Below are 24,082 nucleotides of genomic sequence, written 5' to 3' on the forward strand. Positions count from 1 at the left end.
GTTCCAAAATATGACCCCCGCCCCAAAAAAACCCCTTGAGGCAATGTCCTCTCTACTTTTTAAGAGTTTGAGGATGCACATTTGCTGCTTGACTAATATTAGAAATAAAACTGTAATTGAAGGTCTCATCTATAAGTAACTTTATTGAATTGGAACACTGACACTGCACAACGTCCTGGAAATGACTCAGCGTGGCTTAAACTGATATCTACAATTTTAGAAAGAAGCAGCAAAGACTTACAAATAGGACCCAGTTCTAACAGTTTGTCAAAGGAGCAGCAAGGTGTGGTTCCAAGAGTTGCACAGAACTGCAGAACCAAAAAAAAAAAAAAAAAGTGTTACAGCACAGAAAATTACCAAATTAAAAAAACTGTCTGCAAAGCCAATAATAAACAAAAAGAGTAAATTATAAAGGGCTATTGTGGTTTAGGGCAAAATAAATTGATGTTAGTCATTACCAATCCTTAGTGGAAGTTTTGAGAATGTGGGTGGGTTTTTTTCCAAAGCTCCCATAAGAGTCCATTGAAACAGATGCATAAAATGAAATGTCAGTATAAAATTGATGGATAAGTACTGCAATATATTCACAGTATTATGCTATTTCTATAATTTCTATAATTTCTATGTGTTCCACATGCTTATCATGTGGCCAAATAGTAACATCACATATGCAATTGCCATCAAAATAATTTGCAGTTCATGGTATATAAGCAAGTTCTGAACTTGAGCAACTCTAAGGTGCTGGAATTCTCCTTGGCAGAATAGGTCTTCAAATGCTGCTGCCTCAATTAGAGCTCTGCAACAGAGATTTGTAACTGATTTATGCTCAATGCTCAGCCTGGAAGCTATTCCCTAGTAGCATATGTTTACTATTAGACTGGCAAAATTTTTTCCCAGATAAACTTCTCAGAAATTCATCCTAAAATACTGAAACTATACTTCCTTCATTCCTTTAATGTCTCATTTAATGTACCCTTCTGTGTGACCAGTTGGTCAAAAGCAGAGGTAACAAATGCTCAAGTTTCACAGTAGAAAGAAAATATAACTAGGTGAAAATGAGTTATCATGATTTGCTGGGAATATGCAGGTAGAATTTTAACCAAAAAATCCCAAATACCAAATGCATTTAAACTGACATTATTTTATTTTTCATTGATACATTTATGTTTTAAACACCTTGTCCCATTTCTGAAAACACTTATAAAGGCTGGATCTATTTTTTGTCTTGTACTGGATTTTTAAATAACAAAAGATACTTTACAGTTTAAATAGACAGATAAAGTATTCTGGGTTTTAGTCAGAGTAGTGAAGTACAAAAGCACTAGATAATTTAATCCAAGGTCACACACAGACTACAGTATAGCCAGGAGATGACTATGAAAATGTCAAATCCAGAATTTTTCTTTTTTTTTTTTTAGTTTTATTATTTCTAATTACTTTTTCTGCCAAGTACACTGTCAATGCTTTTGCTTTTACGGTTTTCCCCTATATATCAGCAACTAGCCACATTTTTCTGTGTGTATGTATGCACGTGTCCCTTAGAGAAATTCATGAGAGAACAATAAGAACAAAAAGGAAAAACCTCAATGGTACTTGTCTACCCTCTAGACCTTTCCAGAAACAAACATACTGTCATAGCAAAACTTGCAAAAAGTAATTATTAAAGTAATAAAGGGACAATACAGTATTTTTCCTTTATCAAGCTATTAAGAACCTGAGTTTGAAACCAATATAGTTCGGAAAATGAGAAGCACATTGTATATATAGTAGGTAAAATTGTGTGCTAACGTATTGTTTCCTCAAAATAATCCAATCTTTATCTATTCTGGGTCTTCCTATATTCCTGAGTCACACGAGAAGAACAAAAAAATTAAAATGCTTTGAGATATGTTTACGACTTCTCTGCAAGTGTTGTACTGCAGTTAAGGTATTCTCCTTCTAATCAGGATAAAGAGTATGTTTTTTCAATGAGAGATTATATGAGTTCAAAAATATTCTTAGTTGTTTAAATAATGGTTTATTCTGTAAAGTATACCTCTGTTTCTAAAATAATTTTGTTTTCCTCTCTGCAGGTACTTAAGCCTCAAAGCTACTTGCCTTAATTCTCAGAAACCACTTTAAAGTGACAGCACCTGCTCTTGTCAGGACTCTCATTACCTGCCTCAGTACTACAGAATGAATCTAACTCAATTTGTAGCCTGTGTAACACCAGAAAAAATCACATTTGTGCAAAGGGCAGGGGACAGGCTGCATCACAGAGATGGGACTGATGGCTCAGTATAGCCTCCAGGCCTTATCCTTTTCAGGTTGTGCACTTCAAATTTGACTCAGTCCTGGCTGTGAATACAAAACAGCTAAAAAGCTCGCATCAGTCATCTCATGTATTAGTTTCCTGAAATGAAGAGCTATATCAGGAAACATGCATGAACGTTTATGATGCCTGAGAGCAATTACTCTCAATCTTTTCAACTGCAAGACCTCCTATAGCTTTTGCAAAAGACACGGACACATTTTGCATGGTTTCACCACAAAGCTTTTCATTTGCGACTAACTAAAATGAGGCAGGATTTTCAGTGTTCCCTTATTGTTTTTATTTTCTCCTCCTCAGTTCTTTGCCGGCTTGCACTTAGGAGAATGTCTGTGGCTTGAAGAAAACTGCAACAGTTCTCTAAACCACCGTTCAGTATTTTACAAAACAGCCATCAGTCATAAACTGTGGGTTAAGAAACATCACCCTAGGCATCTCTACATGTCTCCAGAATGCTGCTTCCAAACGGAAATCTGTGGTCAAGATCTAAGTGTTGACTTCTACTGAAAAGATGGCTCCTCTGTCGGTCTGATTGTGATTTATTGTTTCCCAAGTGAGTCAGGATATAAACAGCCTGCTTCTTAATATCCTGCAGATCATCATTCAGAAGAGTCATTTCAGCTAGAATCAAAGATTTCATGCTGGGAAGCAAGGCAACCATGTCATAGCAACTTTATACTGGATAAGGCTGTTGAAGAGTATTGTACTATATATTTGCCAGCTGCAATCTATCAGTGTTGATTTATGAAAGACAGGATAAAGCTCACAGGCCACTTACACACATTCAAGTGAACTGGACTTGAATGCAATGGACACTACATATGAATTTGGAAGTGCTTAACTTAGGGGTCTCCAAATTTGAGCATTCCAGTCAACATTCAGCAAACGCAGAAGCCTATCTCAAGCTGGGACCATAGGGCCCAGCTGAGAAAGGCATTTATCATGTGCTTAGCTACCAGTGTGTGTTTATAATTAATGAAATGGACATGACTTCAGCATAGGCTTTAAATATCTCCCTTTCATAGTGGCCAGATGAAGGGCTGCGTATCATCCACATTGGAAAATTGCTCCTTGGTAAATTGTGGCAGCTTTAGTGCCTCAACACCTGACACAGTTAAGAGCTTTGTTTGCAGAGTCTGCTTGCTTTACTATATGAAAATACCCCTGTTTCAATTTCTGCAAAAGTATTTTGAAACGGACAAATTAACACAAGCCCAAATTTCAAAATAAAAAAATGAAAACAAAAGTAAAGATCTGGGTATCCCATTGGCAACAACCTTCCCTGAACAGAAAGATATACACATTACTAATGCTAAAAGATATTGATGGTAGGTAGGAATGCAAAGACACCTTTTAAAGACAATGCTCCTCCCAAAAAAAAAGGCTGACTGGAAAATCCTATGTATGTGAAAAGCAAACCTATAATTACCATATTGCTGTAATGACAGAACCTCTTTCACATCAAGGAAACCTGGCCCTGATTCTCCACCCACCTCTACAGGGAAAGCATTTCTATCAAGTTCAGTATAATGACTCCTCATTTATTCATTAAGTATAAGAGGAGAATCATGCCTATAAGGCATTGTAATTTAGTTGCATTTTCTTTTTAATCCTTTACAAAACTTCTTGCTGATAAGGGAGACTGAAACAGCTCAAATGCAAACAAGACGTCTTCATTAGGAATGATCTCTCTGCTGTCACAAGTCTCTTCAGGCAGAATTTCTTCCATCAAATTTGTTGCTTTGATGTTGAATCACTCCCCTTAGTGAGGGATCAGTGAATACAGGGAGACAAGGAATCAAGTGGCATAAGGTGTTTCCTTGGTAATGTGCATATCTTTGTTGTCAGAACAAAATAAAATAGCACCAAATTACTCAAAAACAAAAGAAACGGAAATGCTTTTGTGAAATCCTCAAGCCAGAAAAGGCAGCACTAATACAGTCCATGGACTGCTGCTCAGCACAGCAGAGAACTAGCACACCTTTCGAGTTAAGAAGCCAACCATAAGGATAATGAGATCTAGTTTAATCTAAGCTGACATGTTTTATGCATACAAATAAATGGAAGACCTGGTACAGGCCATATTAACTCAGACGGAGCCTCTGCTGTCTTTGAAAGTCTGTTTAGCACAGCTAAACAAACAGAGGAAGAAAAACAACAATTAAATCACCCGCTGTAAAGGTGTCACTGGATACATAAACCAGATTTGTTTATTTCCTTGTTACACATAGAAAAATTAATAAGGAATGAATATTTATGAAGAGCAAGTTGCCTTTTTTTTTTTTTTTTTTTTTTTTGTTAATGGACAAAAGTTGAGGAAAAAACACATTAACTTTGCAGTTAGTGCATAAAGACATGATATAGTGCTGTACTTGTAATTGTTTAAAACTAACAGTAAGATATGCAAGTAGGATCCTGTGTAAGGTATTATGTGCTGGGATCACAGAGAAATGAAACATGGCTTGTGGCATATTCTCCCCCTCAGCAGGTGCAGCCCACAGAAAAAAGTTCATTTTGGAAGCCCTAGAGATGCTTTGTTTCTCAGTCATAGTCTTATTATACTAGAAAGCAAATGATAGGATCTGCTTGTGGTCATTCCAAGGACTCACTCGTTCTAAGCAGCCTGGAAATTAGCATCATTCTGCACATATAAACCCACTTTTCACTCTAGTTATCCTTATACTACATTAAAAAACCCAGACTCTAAAGGTTAATAACAAGATTAGTAAAAAGATTATATTTTCAAAAGAGCTTGGTGAAATTTAAGCTTCTTTGTCCCATTTGGCTCTTATCCATGAGTATAAGAAAGCCTAAGCTGCTAATTCTTCTAAAAACAGTTAATAAAAATTGAAGTTCACATTAGCCCTTTTCAAAATGTTACCAAATGAAAACGAAAAAAGTTGTCAGACATGACTTTTCTGAAAATGTTGTGACACGTTTTTTAATCTCTTAAAAAAACAGTTTCTGAAGTTCTCAGTTTCCAAATTAGTTGTCAGTGTTTTTTTTTCTTCTTCAGTTTTTCTCCAGTGGAGGCCAGAAAAAACATATTCCTTGTAGCATATTATACCCATTAATAAATCTATACAGCCCACGTTTTGCAGAGGCATAATGCTTGGAAACAAGCAAAAAATTTTCTTGATGATGTACAAAACTGCAACAGAAGTTACCCACTTCATGGGAAAAATTCAAATGGTAAAATCTCATTTTAACTCAAAATAATAAGATGGTGCTCTGAACTGGCAGGAGGAGTACATCTGACAAGTAAGCAAATACTCTTTTTGATCAGGTATTTACAGTATAACAGAACTTTGGAATTTTATCTAATCTAACACTGGTCTAAGCCATAAATTGGGAGATTTTAGTAGACTGTGGTAAAAACAGGAATCTGTGGAAAAGAAAGTGGACAGGTAACAAGAAATGATGACACCTGAAGTTTCCACAGCCACATCCCTATAGTTCACTTGTTAGAGATTAGTTATGTACTCACAAATACCCAACTGACAATGCCTGATATTGATGATATTTGGGTTATATTAAGGAGGTTTATTTCTTTGCTAAAGTACTGAGGAGGGGAAACTATTGTTTCTTGAAGATACTTAAGCTTGAGAGAGCATAATCTAATTTATTTCCTTTAAGCTTGTTTTATGTCTAAGTTAGAAACTGGAAAATAAAGGTAAACAGTTTAGCGTTTAAGGGTTAGGAGACTACAACACTGCAGAACTACATGCAACTACAAATCTCAGCTGCCTATCAATGCCTCTGTTAGGGATTAGATCATCTACTCTTGTCAAAAGTAGCTTATCAGAAGCAAAAAATCCACTGATTAATTAAAATCCAGTACTCACAAAGAACGGTATAAGACCAGCAGCTTTGTCTTCATCCAGAACCTTCTTCAGGGCTGAACCACAAACACTAAATGTATCATCTGAAGGAACACTTTTAATCTTCACAGCACCAATTAATGCAGCCCTTTCCACAGATGAATGAGCCTACAAGGAAATGGGGAAGTTTTAAGACTGACACCTTTTATTGGAATGTGAGATCATTTGAATTTAAAAAGAAAAGAAATAATCTCTTTCAAGTAAAGCAATACTTGAGATTCTGGGACTATTGATAGTAAGTGACAGATACATACCTCTCCCTCTTTCATATAGGTAGACAGACAGATGGACACACATAAATATATATACCTACACACACAATTAACTGATAGAAATATCCTTGAGACCATTGCCATGACACAATTCAGACAAGAGTTCAATTAACCTTTGTGAGATCTTTAATTAACATGCTAGGATTGATGTAGAGCTTGAGGATTTGGCTCTAAATCAACCAAAAGATGTGCAGATAATCAGCTTGCCTGAGAATGATTGAGTTGCTCACTAGCATATTTTTATGGTGTACAGCTTTACTGACCTCTAAAATAGTACATGTCATGTTAAGGAATAAACCAAGATACTTTCTTACATTACCGTTTTTTTTTTGAGGTTATGTATTGACTAAACTGTGGTTTGATCATTTATTCATTTTGTTAGGCAAGTAAGGATCACTCCCAATATGTTATTTTATTTACAACCCATTTCATTTGAATTTGCTGGAAATAATATTTTTTAGAGGATAAAGCACATGCCAGTAAATAAAAACAAATATATCACTAAGAAGTTCTTGTAAAATTATGAATTACAATAGAATAATAACTAGAATAACTTTATTGACAATGAAAGATACATTTAGCCACAAAAGACTCTCATTTACAGCATGACTAAAACATCAGAAAAACCTATTTTATCTTCCACCTTCTATGGTTTCATTAATCATCATTAATTTGAAAGAGAAAAATTCCTCACCTTTTCATATCATGGCTATTCTCATTCACATCTCCATCTTACCTTGCCAGTTCTTGCCAGCGCCTACAAGAGCGCTTATTAGTTCTATTTTAATTTAAAATATAATCACAAAAATAATAATCCAAAACTTCAGTTGAACTAGACTAGATGAAGCTTTTGCCTTTCAACTTCACATATGCCTGGAATTACATGTTTTAAAGGCAGCTGTATCATTAATTTGCATCTCAGAAGTGCCTCTTGTTAAAATGCTTTGGTAAACTAATTAGGCACCAACTTGAGAAAATCTGGAAGCCTAAACTTGAAATATAACTTTTAAAGTGGAAATAATGTGTGGCATAGCAATACCATACTTCATTCAAGTGTACAATAGAAAAATAAGTTTTATAACTTATTTATACAAGAATTGCAAATAAGCAAACTATAATAATACAGTGAGGGTTTTAGCCAGTCAGAACCTCTAAATTGCTTCATCAAGACTTAAAAAGCATAGCAAGATTCTCTTCCAAACACGTTCTTGCATTGTTGGGCTCTGTCAGTGAATGGTTTTCACTCCCACAGAATGGCTTACATTTAACTTTCTTTTGTGGATTATTGCCTGTGAGTCACACAGGTCTGTTCTTAATGCAGAAGGAACGGTGAGCTCTGCAACAATCTGCTTTGAAAGGTCAACACTATCTTAAGGCAAATCCTTCTGTAAACATAAGATCCTCTGACCTTCAGTAGTCAGGAAGGCCTGTCAGTCCTCATTTCAGGTCAGCCACTTACATGGGACAAAAAATCAAAACAAGTAAAAGCCTTTGTGCATCACTGGGTCAGTCAGAGCTGTGGGACTGGTGATCTGCGCAATACTGACCTTAGGGTCTCAGGCAAAAAAAGGACAAATATCCTTTGTTCCTCTTGAAAGCAGTTATCTTTCCTCATATTTTCTTGTCTTGAATCTTCTCACCATGCAAGTGTAGTCACTCTTGCCACCAGCAAAAAGCAAGTTACTTTTAACTTCTACAGTGCTGTTTAACATACACTTTGAAGTAAATCAAAGTAAGGCTGAAACCTGGACATTTTATTCTGCATAATCAGATATTATTTAAAAAGAAACATTAGGTACTAAGGAAGGGGGTTTTTTTCTGTCTCACTGACATGTAGGTAAGAAAATGTTACAACTATTGAGAGAGACAACATTGCTTGGCCCTTCAGGAGTATTAGTGTGTGAGAAAGGTAGCAGCAGCAGAACTCATAAGAGTACAATTTGTTCTCATTGACAGTAAAAACCTCTCATGGTCATGGCCTGCTGAGCATTTAGCATAACTCAGTCTGCTAAATACCACTCACAGTCAGAAATCAAGGATTATATTTTCTGTTTCCTTATAAGATTTCTTAGTTGGATTGACAGATGGAGATCTTAGAATTTTCCTTCTTTAAAAACAAACAAAAAATGTTTTAGGCTTCTTTAAGTACTGTGACCAATTTGCTTTATATTCATGCATTAGGTTTGTCTGTGTACCTGCACCTGCACCGATGCATGCATATAGGGGGATGATGTATGTGTGCTTGTTTGCACATGTGTATGCACATGTGTGCATAGATGGACATACAAGTTTGGATGCAACAAAAGATGCTCTAGAATTACTTAATGTAGTTAAAATTCCTTGAGGGTGCACTCCATCCCTTCATCTATGTCTATTATGAAGATATTAAATAACACTGGCCGCAGTATGGACCCCTGAGGGATACACTTATGATGTACAGTAAAATTTAAACAAGCAAAACCAAGTAGTGATCAATCCAAGGAGTTTATACCTAATTCACCTGCCCATTCAGATGGCTGAAATTGTTAAGTATAGATGCCATGTTTCCATGTTAATGAGAGGTACTCACCTGATCAGAAGCATAAGCCACCAGCCTGCCCATGATCTCTGCTTCTGTTAGTTCAGGCTTTTCTGACTGCACCCGTCTGATGGTTTTTGTTCTAGCAGCAAGCAGTGAAATCAGGGTGGCCTCACTTGCACTACCCTATGAGACAAATTGAGGCAAGGTTCAAAATGAAAACATTCCAGAAGAAAATCAGTGTTTTCTTCTGCATGAATCTGGGAAGTTGTTAAGAGAAACTGCAGATGAGAAACTGTGCAATTTCCTACTTTTAAAAATATGTCTGACAGTAAGGGAGGAATCTGTGTTTAATCTTTCTCTCCTTCTTCTTGATGCCTCTGCCTGTTTTCTTTAATCTTTCAGCTTAGGCACCAACGTTAGGCACAGCAGTCAGTGCTAGAAAGCTGGACTCACCAACTTACATGTATGTGAAAAGGCTCTCAAACCAGGCACCAATCAGTTGTTAACCAGTAACAATGCAGAGTAACTGCTGATTTCTGTTCTAACTCTGAATTTCTGTTCATTTACGTTCCATCAGGATCTGAATGTCAGCTCTCACTTCTATCAAGCAATAGGCCTAATTATATGTCTTCTCTGACATTAGATTTACTCTGCATAAATCAATTATTGTGTCTAAAAGAGAAAAAACACTGAAAAACAAAAATGCTGATTCATTAGAGCTAACTGCATTTCAGAGTATTATTTAGGTGTTTTCTTTATCACAAACACACAGATGAAAAGAACAGTTACACACTATTTCTAAATTGCACTTTGACTCACAAAACTCACAGTTTAAAATGTGCCTTGCATATTCTGGACAACAAAAGGGGGAATTTTTTTGTATCAATTTTCATTAAATTTCACAGAATACAACTTTCCAAAAATTCTTTTTACGGTTTTCATCTAGGATAGGCAGAAGAGACATGGTCTAAACTGCTCTTTTAAACCACAAGTAACAGTTTGTAAACATGTGTTCATAAATTTCAGTGTACTGGGGCATCTTATGCAAGATCAAGGCTTTAGGTACTTTCAAAGTTAATCAGTCATCATGTGAATCATAACAGTGCAATGAGTACAGCTGATTATATTAATATGTATGTCTCTGAAATATCCCCAGTGTCAACAAACTAATTTTGGAGTGATGTTTTTTGTCCTGTACCATAATTCTATCCTCCCTCTGTTGAAGACCTGTGTATACTTACTAATTACAACAAATGTTTAAATACTTGAGAAGTCTTTTTTCTTCCCTGAAGGTGGGCCTGATCTGACAGATTTCATATGTGAAAATTATCCCAGTGAATTCAAACTTTCTCCTATACTTATATTAGCTGAGCTATTTTTATGAGACAAAGGTGTCTTTAACACATGGAGAAATCATCCTACTTTTTCTGTCTAAGAAGTCAAAATATCTGAAATAAAATAACTGTTTATACTGTTAGTGTATTTCCAGGACATGTAAGGAATATGCATATTAAAAAAATATTCACAGATATATAAAAGAAAATGGCTGTAAGAAATTCCAACAGTTAAGGCATTAATTTGAGACCTGGAAATTTAGGACTGCACTATCCTGGTGGCAGCCTGGCTGGGTGGGCAAATGGCTTAGGCTGAAGAATAGCCTCAGCTTTCTGTGGAGTTCCACAAAATACCCTGACTGTTCACCCAGACTGGTGCATAGTCAATGTATACAACAGCTCTTGTATGAATGTCCTTATACGGAAACACGGATGAAAAGGAAAGGGCCTCCTGCCCAGCTGGGTCTTGCCTTCTGACATACAGCTGGGCCATAGCCTAAAGGCACCTGAATCCAGCAACCTGGAAATGCTTTTGGATGTCTCATGATAGACACAGGCTTTTTTCACCTTGCCTCACTTTCCATAAATCACCTTTTTTATACTGAGTCACCTTTTTTATACTGAAGCTTACAGTGTTTGCAGAACCTGGTTTCCAAGGCTCTTCTATACACTTGGCACTAAAGTCTTGCACTAAATATTTTTGAGGAAAAAGCCCCCTTGGTTCTTGAACTACTTGGCTAGCTGACAAGAAAGACAAATCAGCAGTGTTCCTTGCCAAGCCAAAGATATTTTTCTCTCACCCCTAAAATACTTTTTCTTTGCTGAGTAAAAAAACCTCTTTAAAATTCACTTTCCAGCAATTTATCTAGAATGAACAGCAGGATACAAACTTCAGGAAAAAAGTTGCTTTCTCATTTATTTTCAAAAGCTGTTTTTTTCCCCCTCTTGAATGCTGTATTCTACATTAAATGAAGGATGATAATACCTTTCCTTTTACCACAAGCAAACAAAGGTTGCCATGGCAAGCAGGCTCAAGAGGCGGAAGAAATATCAGCAAGAGCTGATGTTCATGTCCATCCGAGCTCTGAACTGAAATTTTCTGTCATCTTTTGCCATTTTGAAGTGTCATCCTGCACACAACAAAGTGCTTCATATTGACATAGACTTTCAAATGTAATTAAGAGCCAATTTTTGCAGGCTCGGTTTTACCCAATACCACAATAATTACTTGGCATTTACCAAGAGAATGACTGGCACTTTCACACACTCATGTTGTCTTTGCCTCACACTTTGCCTCTTATTTGTATCATTATTGTTTCAGGAGCAAAACAAGAAGATCTTCAGCCCAAATGACTGCATTGTAAGCAGCAACACAGCCCACTTTGGATTTTTTGAAACTGACTGGTTTCTGATGAAAATTATGGGCAATCCAGCACTGTCAGCCTGGAAGGGCAATATTTCCTGCTGATAACAATCAGGCATAATTGCTTGCTTTCACTGGTACAAAAGGGATGCTACTAAGATGCATGACGAAAGCTTGATTTCTTGAACATAACCCCCTCCCTAGCAGTCGTAATGATAAAGATACTAACAGGGCGAGCAGATCAGTGAAGAACTATACTGTAAATACATCAGTGCAGGTGCAGCTCCACCTAGGAGAATCACAGCAGTTGGGTTAAATTCATTCTTGCCTTGGAAGATGTTGGGAAGAATTCACTGGAATATGCCGTAGGCATTTGCAGCTGAGATCAAAGAAAGAAGCCTCTGGTTCTAGCATCTAATTTAGATGTATATTAGAAGACTGTTTGGGGATAAAATGGATTGTGCCCCGGCCTCCAATGACCAGACTCCAGAAATTATCAAAGCAACACAGAACATTCATTTAAAATTTAGTCTTTTTCACAGTAGAGATCTATTTTAAATAGATTAATAGCTGTGATCAGAATTGCATTTGCAGAATGACCATGTGCTAGTGGAGCTATGGTTAACAAATACTATAGCTTTATTATGCATGCAAGTTCGCCCATTGATGACATATTCATTATTGTTCATGTTATCTGTTCAGACATCGTAGGTTTCATTAAGCAGTCAATGTCAAAGCTTGGAGTTTTGTTCTATTTTGGAGATGCAGTGTAGTCTGAAAATGGTACTGAGAGTACTGCTTAGGTTCAAATTTTAAGCAGCTCTTCATTTTATTATAATATTCCAATATTTCTTTTTATTACATAAGGAAAACTTCTTAAAATAATATCTTTCACAAAGAGTGATAGACTTTCTGCAACATTCCCCTATTTCTATGTATCAAAGATTATCTCCTAAGTTGTTATCCATTGCTTGATCTCAGTCACTTTTTCTCCTAAAAAAAAAAAAAAAAAAAAAAAAACAAAAACAACAACAGGAAGGCTCTTTTGAAAACTGACTGAAGTAAATAATTGCACATGTGTAAGGTGGACTTCATGGAAGCCTCTGTAACCACTTTTCATGCTGCTCTACTCAACTCCTTAGATATAGTTCTATTTGAGAAGATTTTTTTTCTAATTTCAGCTACGAAACATTGTCACACATTGATGGTATGAGCTTAATTTGTTGATCAACAAATCAAATTATTCAGATTTGAATTTAAAGCCTAAACTGTGCTTTTAAATTGAACTACTCGTACTTCTTCCTAGAGAAATACTGTTTTAGAAATCAGCTGCTCTAAAATCAAAACCATTACTTTCATGAATGATCCTCCCCGCCTATGGACCTTCTCACAGAGGATCAATCTTTCTGAAAATTAGAAGGGAACCCATGTGGCAGGGAAAAAAAGGTATTCCCTTTAATAATGTCTTAGAATAAAAATTTTACAAAATCATAAAGTTCTTAAAATGAATTTGTATTCTTTTTTCAGGTCCCCTCTTACCTGAATGACTCCTCCACCTTGGCCATCCTTCCCAGCCAAAAACTCTTGAGGCAAATTAATCATCTTCCCTAGCCAATCCAGCATGACAGTCTCTAGCTCTGTGCAAGCTGGACTTGCAGCCTGTGTTGAAAAACAGAACATAGGAAATAACCTCACTACACCATGAAGAGAAACAAGATCTACCAGAGCAAGAATAATTCTTTGTCTTTTCACTATAGAGGAAGAGTCTAGAGAACTAATGTTACCAGACAAATTAGGGACCTGAAGGCTATTTTTTGCATGCTGTTTCTAATACTTATTAAAAAAAAAAAAAAATCAAAATAGGCCTTACATAGAACCATAATTATCAAGTGTCAAAGCTAGGATTTACATCTTGCTTTTGTTTTTTCCCCCAACATCCAATACCAGCCTCTTTTGAGGAAAGTCCACCTCATAGGAACGTTTTTAACCTCATAAGAGGTTTTTAACACAATTTTCCATTCATCCAGATGAAACGAGAAATAACAACATTGGAAGACAGACAGTAGTCATACTACTTATTGAATTACCAGGGAGTTTGCATTGCTACCACTAATTCTAAATGCTGGTGATTTTTCAAGGGCAAAACTTGTAAGACGAAATAACCTTTTATTCCTGGAGTTAATCAGGGTGTCTGTGTGAAAACAATTAGTTAAGGAAATTTACCTGCAAAAATTGTCCTGTGACTTTACTGCTATTAATCAATAATTTCCTTATAGAATGTTACTGAAATGCTTAAACTCTTGGCAAGGTGAAGCACCATTACCACACAGCAGTACACACTGTAGTAAACTTACCCAAGAGAAGCCCACACATCCTATTCCACCACACAACATATCTGCAAGAAGAGCTGGGAAGGAAGAGGCTGCAGGGAAGTAGGCGAAAAAGTATGGGCTGTGCCAATGAGTAACCTGTATTAAGGGGGGAAAATAGTTACTTTTAATTAATGCAGGAAGCAGAAACAAAGTGTCACAAAATCAGAAGACTGGAGTTTGAGACAAACCAACAGTTCTTGACTACCTGGCTGTAACAGAAGATCCCATTTTTTAGAAAACTTAACTTGTTTTTTCACAATTTTTTATCTATCTTTTACTCAAATTAAAAATAAATTAATTCTCACCTCCACTTCCTAACAGTTCCATAATCAGAGTTCTCTTGTCTGCCTAGAAGACAAGAATTGCGTGGGCTGAGGTTGCCTAAGCTTCTGTGCAGGACACTGTTCTTGGGCCTCTGCTGTCAGGGACTCCCTGGTATTTTGTTTTTCCATCTCTGTTGTGAAACTGCCTTAGCAATAGTGTCTTCAGTGCAGCAGAGGTCCACAGAACTCCCTTGCCCACACTCTGGTGTTATTTGTTAATATTCGGGCGCTTTATGTAACATCTAAGCGATTTTAAGGATCTGTGAGATACTTGATAGTGCTCCACAACTCCAATCTAATCAAACTCAAGAACAGGAAATGTACAGCCACACTGCAATGATCATTGGACATAATGTGATATGATCATGTGATATGTTTGGCAAAAACAACTTTCACACTCAAGGTAAAACACAAATTTTCTAAAAAGTACATCTAGAGGATGAGATGGACTATAAGTAGTAATTCAGCAGAACATATGTAAGATTTTTTTCTTGGCTGGAAATCCGGAGGTTGATGAGATTTTGAAGGTTAGCCTTTTCTTACACCATTTTGTTTCCTCTTTTTTAATACTGGAATTCTTCTGTTAGAACCAGAGGAGGGTAAGAATACACATTCTCTCTTGCCTGAGTTCAGTGTTTCCTTGTTGTTTTGTTCTGCATTCCCATCTCTCAAGAATTTTACCTTTTACACTCCTCTCTCCCAGTCTATGATAAGGGTTCTGATTCTGGAACTAACTCAGGAACCACTCTACTGCACTGCTCTGCATTCTTTCCTCTTCTTCATGCCAACAACCAGCTCTTCCTGAAGGGACATGTTTCATGCTAAGGGGAGACCGTCTCAACTCTTGCATACACAATGAATCAGGCGCCATTTTTCCTGCTGTAGTATGCCATATATAAAATTTCAGATGTCCCTATCTCTTTCATATGAAAACAGCTCCTATCTATTACAATTTTTCACTGTATAAAGTAGGCCCATACCTGGTCTGTTCAAGATTTCATTTTTCTGATCACTAAGTCCAAACCTGTCAAACCAGTTATCCAATGACAAGTCACTGTTAACATTTCCATCTCATATTTGGTCAGGATCTCCTTCTTTGCTGTAACAAAGTTTAGAGCACTTTTGGCAAACACTTTCCTTTACAAGTCAGAAAAAAATTGGATGGGACTTGGTTCTTCACAAGAAAACAATAAAATAAGCAAGAAACAGTGGTCCCTGATAGAACCCACATCACACTTTCACTGACGTCCATAACAAGCCAGGGCTGCCACTGTTCATCTCCCCAGCTCTAATCCTCTGTGATCTGTTAGACTAGTGACATTCATCTTGGGTTAATCAAGTTAAACTGACTGCTTGCTTGGAGCCATTTATTTGATGAAACACAGCAGATTTCAATTGTACTACTCACATAAAGCAAAAAAGCTAAAAGCCCTAGGGCAAGTGCAGCTGAGGTTCTTCCTCCTGCCTCCCCTTCCCCCTTCTCTTGAAGCAGCTGTAAAATTCAATTTTTTCACCATGTTGGAACAGATACACTTAGTTAAATATTGCAAGGAGCATGGCATAATTGATGCTTGTTTTTCAGCCTGCTGCTGATAAATAATGATACACAAGTGTCTTGGGTTCACTTTCATTATCACTCTAATGCTTCTCAGAGACGTGATTTCCAGTATTTCTTCTAAGGATGTCTTTCTCTGGCTTGCTTAGTCTAAGAAACAGTCTTCCCTTACCACAAACTAAGGATAGATACTTCCGCTGAAAGTTCTCAAATTAATGGATCCAATGTGAGGAAAATTAGCATCTTTAGTACTGATATTTGCAGTTACAAATACACTCATTCATCTGTGGCTCTGAAAAAGGAGATACATTTCAAAAGAAGAAAGCAAATCAGAGAGGAAAGTGACTCCCACTGATATTTTTACAGGCAGATCCTTTTCATGTTGCCTTTCTGCTGTGGAGATCAGAGTTCACTGGTTGTTCCCTCTGTCCCTGTGTTAATATCAGGAATTTATCACCATTATTGTCATTATCATTTGGTGCACTGCCCTTTGGAGGACTACATTACATTTCGCAATAAGTCTCCATAAAGAAGTTTCACCAGTCACGAATGCTTGTTCTCCTATAGGGGAAAGACAGCAGTGGATATTGCGTAATTGCTTTCACACTATTAATTTATCATTGTTCCTCTGAAGGAACACCATTTTCACATTTTCAATCATCCAGTCACGAATCCCAGGCTCCTAAAATGCATGAGAAAAGACTTGGGCAAGGAAGACCTTACCTGGAGGAGAATCAAGTTAGGACATATTTAAATAAACTAAACATACATGAGTTCATGGAGCCTAATGGGGTGCACTCACAAGTGCTGCAGCAGCTAAAGGATGTCACTGAGACCTCTCTCAAATATCCTTGAAAGATTAAAGCAACTGGGGAATGTTCCAGAAGACTGGGAAAAAAGAAAATGTCACTCCTATCTTCAAGAAGAATCTTTGAAACTACAGACCTCACCTCAGTCCCAGGGAAGATGAAAGAACCTTTAAGCTGTTTCCAAACATGGGACAAGAAGGTTATTTGGGCTAGGCAGCAAAGCTTTGTGAAGGAGAAAGGTTAGTACTGTTTAACATCTTCATTAAAGACCAGGATGATGTGATAGAGTGCACCCTCAGCAGTGTTGCAGATGACATAAAACTGCAAGGAGTGTTTGATACACGGTATGGTCATGCTGCAATTCAAAGGGACGTTAACAGGCTGCAGAAATGGGCCAACAGGAATCCCATAAAGATCAACAGAGAAATGCAAAATCCCATACCAGGGGAAAAATATCCCCCTGCACCAGTACAGGCCAGGGATCAACTGGCTGGCAAGCACCTCTGAAGAAATGGATCGGGGCGTCCTCGTGGACAAGCTGAACATAAGCCAGCAAACAATGCCAGCAGCATTGTTGGGCCACACTAGGAAAATTCTTGGCAGCAGCTTAAAAGAGGTGATCCTTCTTTTCTATGCAACACTGGTAAGGCCACACCTGGAATGCTGTGTCCAGTTCTGTCTTCTCCAGGACAAGAAAGAAAGACATGGTCATCCTGGATTGATTCCAGTGAAAGGCCATGGAGATGATTAATTGCAGCTGGGATTGTTCAGCTTGCAGGAAGCTCAGGGTGTATCTTGTTAATGTGTTAACTCTCTTTACACACTTCATGGGAGGGTGTAAATAAGGTGAAAACAGATTCTTCTCAGCAGGATCCAGTGACAACAAGAAATGTGCACAAATGGAAATACAGAAAATTCTACTTATAAAAAAGGAAGAGCTTTTTTACTGTGAGACAGGTCCAACTTTGGAACAGGACAACAGACTGCGAAGAGTTCATCCTTGGAGATATTCCATGACCAACTGGACACAGTCCTAAACAACCCGCTCTGACTCAGCCTTGAGCAGCAAGGGGGGACTAAATGATCTCCAGAGGCACCATCCAATCACTACTGTACTATGACCTTGTGATTCTGTGCTCACGTGCGTCTTCAGAATTTAGTAAAAACAACACAGGCAGAATCAGAGTTTCTATAAGAACTGGGATTTTTGTACCTGTGCTCTTTGCATCACTAACACTAACATTTCACAGTGGAAAGATTTTGGTTAGAACATTTCTTCTTCAGAATGTATCATTTTATAACAGGAAATTTGTTTGCAGGGCATGTAAATATCAAGAATAAACCAATTAAGTCAAGAGGGAACATGACATATTGATGACATAATTGGAATTCAATGTCTCACTTTCTATTCTCAAATGATTCATCTCTTATTTTTTTAATCTGGCATTATTTTATTGAATGTTCTTAAGTGTTCAAAGTAAAGTGTTTTCTGTTCTAATTCACAGTCATTACCATTTTCCTACAATGAAAAAGAAAAGGCAATCACATCTATGAGCAGCAGTTTAAGTATTTGTATGTGTTGGACATAATTCTCTTATCTAATCTGCAGTGATTTAACTCTGTTGGATTTAAGACTTCATCCACAAATCTTGGAAAAGAGTAGAGAGACTTCAATTGCCTGCTAAAGGACAGCAGGGCTGGCTCCAAGGGAAAAAAGACAAAGTCATCTTGAATATCAAATATTTACATTGACCAATGAAAAGGAATTCGTATTACAGTACACTGACTAAACACATTTGGAGATTGTGATGCCCACTCACATCACAATCGTATCACCTAGCTACACCTAGAGGAGTAACCCAAGGTAGTTATTGCAGAGATCCAAAGGAGAGATTCCTCATCAACATTTACTTTTAACTCAGTCCTCTTCAAGCTACTTAGAGATCTTAGAAGACAAGCATATATTTAAAATAAAAAAGTATACTATGAGTACAGAAAAAAAAAAAAGATTCAGACCTAGGCAAATGCCAGATGCTTTGTTCTGCATTGTTGTCCAATACCAACCTATCCAAGGACAAATATTTAGGTAGTGGCCATCTGCCTTAAAAGGTACTGGAAGAAGCTGACATTTAGAGCACAGAGAGCACAAGTCAACAGAACAAGTATTGGGGAGAATCCTTTCTAGTCAACTCTGTAATAAAAAGAAGTCTCCTAAGACAATTTTAACATTTAAAGATCAGCTTGAAAGAACACTTTAGGCACAGCAGACTAATAAAAATACCGTTCTGTAAAATATTTACTGTGCTATGAGAGTAGCAAAAATATCACATGAAATTGAAACTTACAAAGCTTTGCCTTAACCAAATGAAGGGAGAAAAGGGGATTATTTCCAAAAGTAAGCCTTGCCTGAAGCAAAAGAATTATTTGATTATTTCTAGGAAGAACAGAAAACATTAGTTGTGTAAAGCGTGAGATCATATTTAGCATGTAAAACAGACTCCTGCTTTCTAAAAGTTGAAGTGTGGGTACTTATGTTGGTAAGATCTAGCTGCACAGCCTTCAACCCACACTTTCTCTAAAGTCTTTGAAAACCTAAATGCAGTATTGAAGATTACACTACAGATCTATTTTTCTTACCCCTGGCATAATGATCTTCTCAATGTCTTGAAAGATATCCTCAAAGCTCTCAGGCTCCTGGGGTGCACAGTCTGCGATGAGGGGCCTTAGGTATCCTGGTTCCACATCTGGGACGACCTGTCTTTTCTCTATCTTCTCCAGGTAATCTGCAACATAGTCCACCATCTCCTTCCCTCTCTTGCGGAATTCTGCAGCATCCATGGGTATCAGAGTTTAAGGCCTATTATCAGAAAAACACTTTAAAAAAAAAAAAAAGGAGGAAAAAAAGTAATTTTTTAAAGAAAATTTTACTAGCTTTAAACATGTTATTCATATGATTTATAGGATGACTCATATGATCATGATGTAGATTACCTTAATACAGATAGACAGTATCCTTAGCACAGAAGAACAGTAGAAGCACATTGATGAAGTCTCAGAAATTACAGATTTAATCCCTATGGCTTCTGGTTGACACAAGGATGTGGCACTGTTAAGTAGCACAATCTACTCTCTCCTGCCTTATAAAGAAAAGGTCTAAGAAAATAGCATGCTGTGTGTCTCTATTATAATCTGTAATAACAAGCTATAATAATCACAGTTATCACAGTGATCCACTCTGTCACCCTGTCATTTTATCTGTTTCTTGACTCCTGTCTTGCCTCAAGATTTAGCTTCTTTACTCTTTCAGTACAAATGCACATGCTGTGTTACCTACTAAACCTTATCTCTTAAAGAGGTTTTAATTAGAATTCACTTCGAGTTGATCTGTACTGCATTTTGCAGGAGGATGTGAGGAAGCTCTAGGGTTGTCCATATTTCCAAGATGTTGGGCTGGAGCTCCAGATATGTTTTGAAATAGGCAGAGACTGTGTGAGCCCACCCAAGGTGATATACGGCTCAGCTGAGCTGGAGTTCTCCTGCAAAGTGCTTTGCAAACATAAATTCACAATATTAGGGTGCCTGCTCCTGCCACCCTGGCCTACACAAATTTTTTACTCTATGTGTCTCCGCATTGAGTACTTGGTGAAGGTTGAGACCATAGTGCCTAAAAAGTATCCAGAGTCTTAATGCTCTCAGATTGAATGGTACTGTTCCTTGGGAGGTAGTAAGAAAACTAGCAAGTGAAACAAGGACACTCACTGCTGGTGTCAAGAATTACTGTGCTTAGTTCCCATACATTCAGTTCTTCACTTTGTAAAGAAATAATTACTGTAAGCGCAGTGTGAATATTTGGTAATTAAGACACAATTTTTCAGATATCAAGTATTTGTGCTAAAGATTTATAACTGAGGACATCACTTTGAGAAAAGAGACCCCTCTGGACTTTATTATATTTGAACCAGTTCTGTAACATCACAAAAGAAAGACACCATTGATAAACACTGTCCTAGAGACATCTCAGCTGCTACAAACTGAGGATCTGGGATTTGTGTGGAGCAGCTGCTGTTGCCGCTATTTAAGAAGGCCAGGTGCTGCTGTAGGTCACTAACCACTTGGGAAAGCAAGGATCTGCACAGTAGGGACTTCAAGACTCCCCAGAGAATAGCTGTTCTTGTTGCTATTTTACTAGAGTTATGTTACTCTCCTTAACTATTATGAAAGTGATTATTTGACTCTGTCTATGCCTTTCTGAAAAGGGTATTAGGACTTGCTACTGAGTTGCTGGAAACACATTGCCAGTAGTCATTACATCCTCAGAGGATTCTGGTGGGCAGCTTTGCATGTCACCTCCCTTTTGAAAGACTGTTTAAGGGAGCAGTTTTGCTTCTACTCCTTAAAATTAGGATGATTTTATTTCTTCAATACCTCCCAAATTTTATGTGCATTTTCATTTAACACATCTTTGTTCACAGTTCAGCATGAACTGCAGCAATCAATGTGCATCTCTGTGGCAGCAACCTATTACACACCAAGGCTCAGTTCTTTGGTTTAGACATTTTTGGCAGAAGAAATCTAAATATTAGACTATTGCACTTATTTTTCAATATCTCTAACTTAACCCTTAATTTATGCTGGTTTTATTTCTTGTATGCTACTTCATGCATGGGTTCATTGCTATAACATGCTCTAAAGAACTTGCACAAGGTAATCTTATTTTTTTCTCTGGTTTCAGAGATGAAAGCTGAGAAAACAAAAATTTAACATACGACTGACAAATTAGTAAGAGATGCCTGACACTGAATTGACTCAGAACTTGAGGATTGGTGTTTCCAGCACTATTGCTGCTCACCATAGTGTTACAGTCATATCTACAGACTTTTACACACAGATCAGTTCGCCTGAGTATCTCATTCCATATCTCTGGATCCAGTGAACCACAAGTACAATGTCAAGACAAGTAAGAGTATGTAAGAGTATCACTATAGTAGTTTCAAGATTTACTTCATAGTAATCAAACATAGGGCATCATTTAACATAAAAACCTCTGTATATTGCTTGGGCTTTTCCCAAAATATAAACCAAATGGCATAAAGTAAATTAAATTCTGTGTAAGCTCAAAACAGTTCACACATGCACAGACAAAAATGAATTTACTTTATCATATTACGACAACGGAGATGGTATGTTATACAGCTTGTGACTATTTTCCTTCCACCTAGATTTTTTTGTTTGAAATTGATTTGTATTACAAATAATATTTACATCATCTTGCTGCTATATAGCGTGCTGATATAATTTATTGTCATTTTTTTATTAGAAGTTTGGACAAAGTTCTCTTCAGATATCAGGATAAGCAAATACAATGTGTATCTGAACATGAGATACACATTCTGTGGTTTTGCCCTATGAATGGAATTGATACTGAACTGGAATTGAAATTTGTGAACCCAATGCAACAAAATATACATTTTAGATAATCAGTGAGATCTTGTTTGCTATTTGCTAATTATACCTCTTCCCAAGAACTGGAGGTCCATTGGCTCATCCTACCATTGTTTCGGCTGCACTGCTTCTGTCATAAATCACTGTTGCAATAGCATTCTTAAAATTCAGGATAAATAATTAAATTACAGGGGAAACTCACTGTTTTTAACTGAACCAGGAAGCTTAAGCATAAAGAATGGGAACCTTCTATCCCAAATACACTACAGTGGTTGCAGTGCTATAAATTGCTATAAACAAGTATTTACTTAACCTCAAATATACTCAGAATTCAGTTTGATCCAGTGAAATATATCAATCTGCTTCAATTTGAAGCAGCGTATTCCGTTCTTCAATCCCCCAAAGGCAATACTAAGAAATTAAAAATCTACTTTTTTTGTATCCATGAATCTTCTTCCCTAAAAGACCTTGCCTGAAAATTCCTTACCTACTGTAATATACATATCCCATGGGGAAACTGTGAAGGCATACTCCTTGCAGGAACACAGTGGTCACCCTTTTCACCTCCTATTTTACATCTCTTCTCTGTGAGTGACAAGATCCACTTACACTCTCATTCCTATTTTTATTCTTTTCCTGAACTGTTCACTATAGATCTCACTTAATATGCTTGAAATTACTACTTGCTATGGAAGCCACATCCAGTAGACAGTTGCAATGCTTACCAATTAATACTCTCAAAGTACAAATTACTTCACCTCTCTACCAGTACCAAATATTTCCACCTCCTGCATGCATATTCAGCACATGTACAGTGCAACAACACAATGCATGGAGACCTTCCCTATATGCCACTATATTTTAAAAATACAGAATGTGACTTTCTAAGAAGCAAAATACCTCAGACAACTCAGCCCTTAGGGTTGAAAACACTGTTTGAGAGAATCCATATTTTCTGAAGGGATGAGTGTTACAGTCTGCGTGCACTCAAAACATCCACTTAGGTCGAAGGAACTTAAACTGCAAAATAATGAAGACCAAGTTTCCAAAACTAAATAGAAATTTCAGAGAAATTAAGCCTCTCTCTAAAGTATTTAATAGTAATCTATCTTCTTGTAGGCTCCTAAAGAGTGAGGAGTGCTCCACACTTCCAGAGATCTCACACTTCCCAGGATGAATTTCAGCATATTCAGGATCTGCCAGTTGAACCCCAAGCGAGGAGAGCATAGCTTCTCAGGAAGCACCCTGCCTAATTATCAACCTCTACCACATTGTAAACAGTCTGTATGCAAAGTCATTGACAGCCTCACTCTGAGTGATAAAATACAATTTTACCAAGCATACATTATGTCTGAGTATTTTTGTTCCCAGCAAGAATCAATGGCTCTTGTCACCACTGCATACTTTGGATCAAATCCTACTTTAGTGGAGAAGATTGAGCTCTGCTCTAAACTGCCGGTAAAAACAAGAACCACCACGTTAACCTTAAACTATATCAATGTATCTTTTTTAGTATTATTTATTCATATATAAACCCTTAGGTCTTTGGTTTTGCTGTAATTTGTCAGAGGATAAGTACACTACACAACCTAAAGTTGACATATCCCTTGCTGCTTTGTTTCAACTACTCCTTCTACCTCAGTGAACTTAAATTAGAATATAGCCACACCTTTTTTCAATGAAGTTACCAAAAATTGTTGTTAGCCTTCAGATTGCATATGTGCATTTGAAGTTTTCTACTTTATTTGAAACTGAACCATACAAATGAGCAGTTTACACACGATTAATTATTAAATACATTTATAGGTACAAAATTATGTTGATAAATTCAGCTTTTTCAATATTTCTGTTAAAAGGTCTATAATTTTAGAATCTGTTTGTTGGGGGGGAGGGTTGTATTTA

The 24,082-nt window shown here is 37.0% G+C and overlaps 1 protein-coding gene across 6 annotated transcripts in view; it reads right to left on the reverse strand.

Annotated features, from left to right (window-relative positions):
• DDC (dopa decarboxylase) overlaps positions 1-24,082 on the reverse strand; it is a 69,845-nt gene that overhangs the window by 29,371 nt on the left and 16,392 nt on the right. For 4 of the 6 annotated variants that reach the window (XM_027878978.1, XM_027878982.1, XM_027878981.1 and 1 more), the window contains exons 2-7: positions 19,376-19,612; positions 14,034-14,147; positions 13,219-13,338; positions 9,031-9,165; positions 6,154-6,297; positions 242-308 (exon numbers count right to left, since the gene is read on the reverse strand). In XM_027878978.1, coding sequence (XP_027734779.1) covers positions 242-308; positions 6,154-6,297; positions 9,031-9,165; positions 13,219-13,338; positions 14,034-14,147; positions 19,376-19,576 — 781 coding nt within the window. In that variant the 5' untranslated portion in view covers positions 19,577-19,612. Of the gene's footprint in view, positions 1-241; positions 309-6,153; positions 6,298-9,030; positions 9,166-13,218; positions 13,339-14,033; positions 14,148-19,375; positions 19,621-24,082 lie in introns of all 6 variants that reach the window. The other 2 variants (XM_027878980.1, XM_027878983.1) reach the window with 2 other exon arrangements.

This window comes from Empidonax traillii, unplaced genomic scaffold, assembly GCF_003031625.1.
Source record: "Empidonax traillii isolate 1590-97213 ecotype Southwest subspecies unplaced genomic scaffold, ASM303162v1 scaffold48:size2401408, whole genome shotgun sequence".
Lineage (NCBI taxonomy): Eukaryota > Metazoa > Chordata > Aves > Passeriformes > Tyrannidae > Empidonax > Empidonax traillii.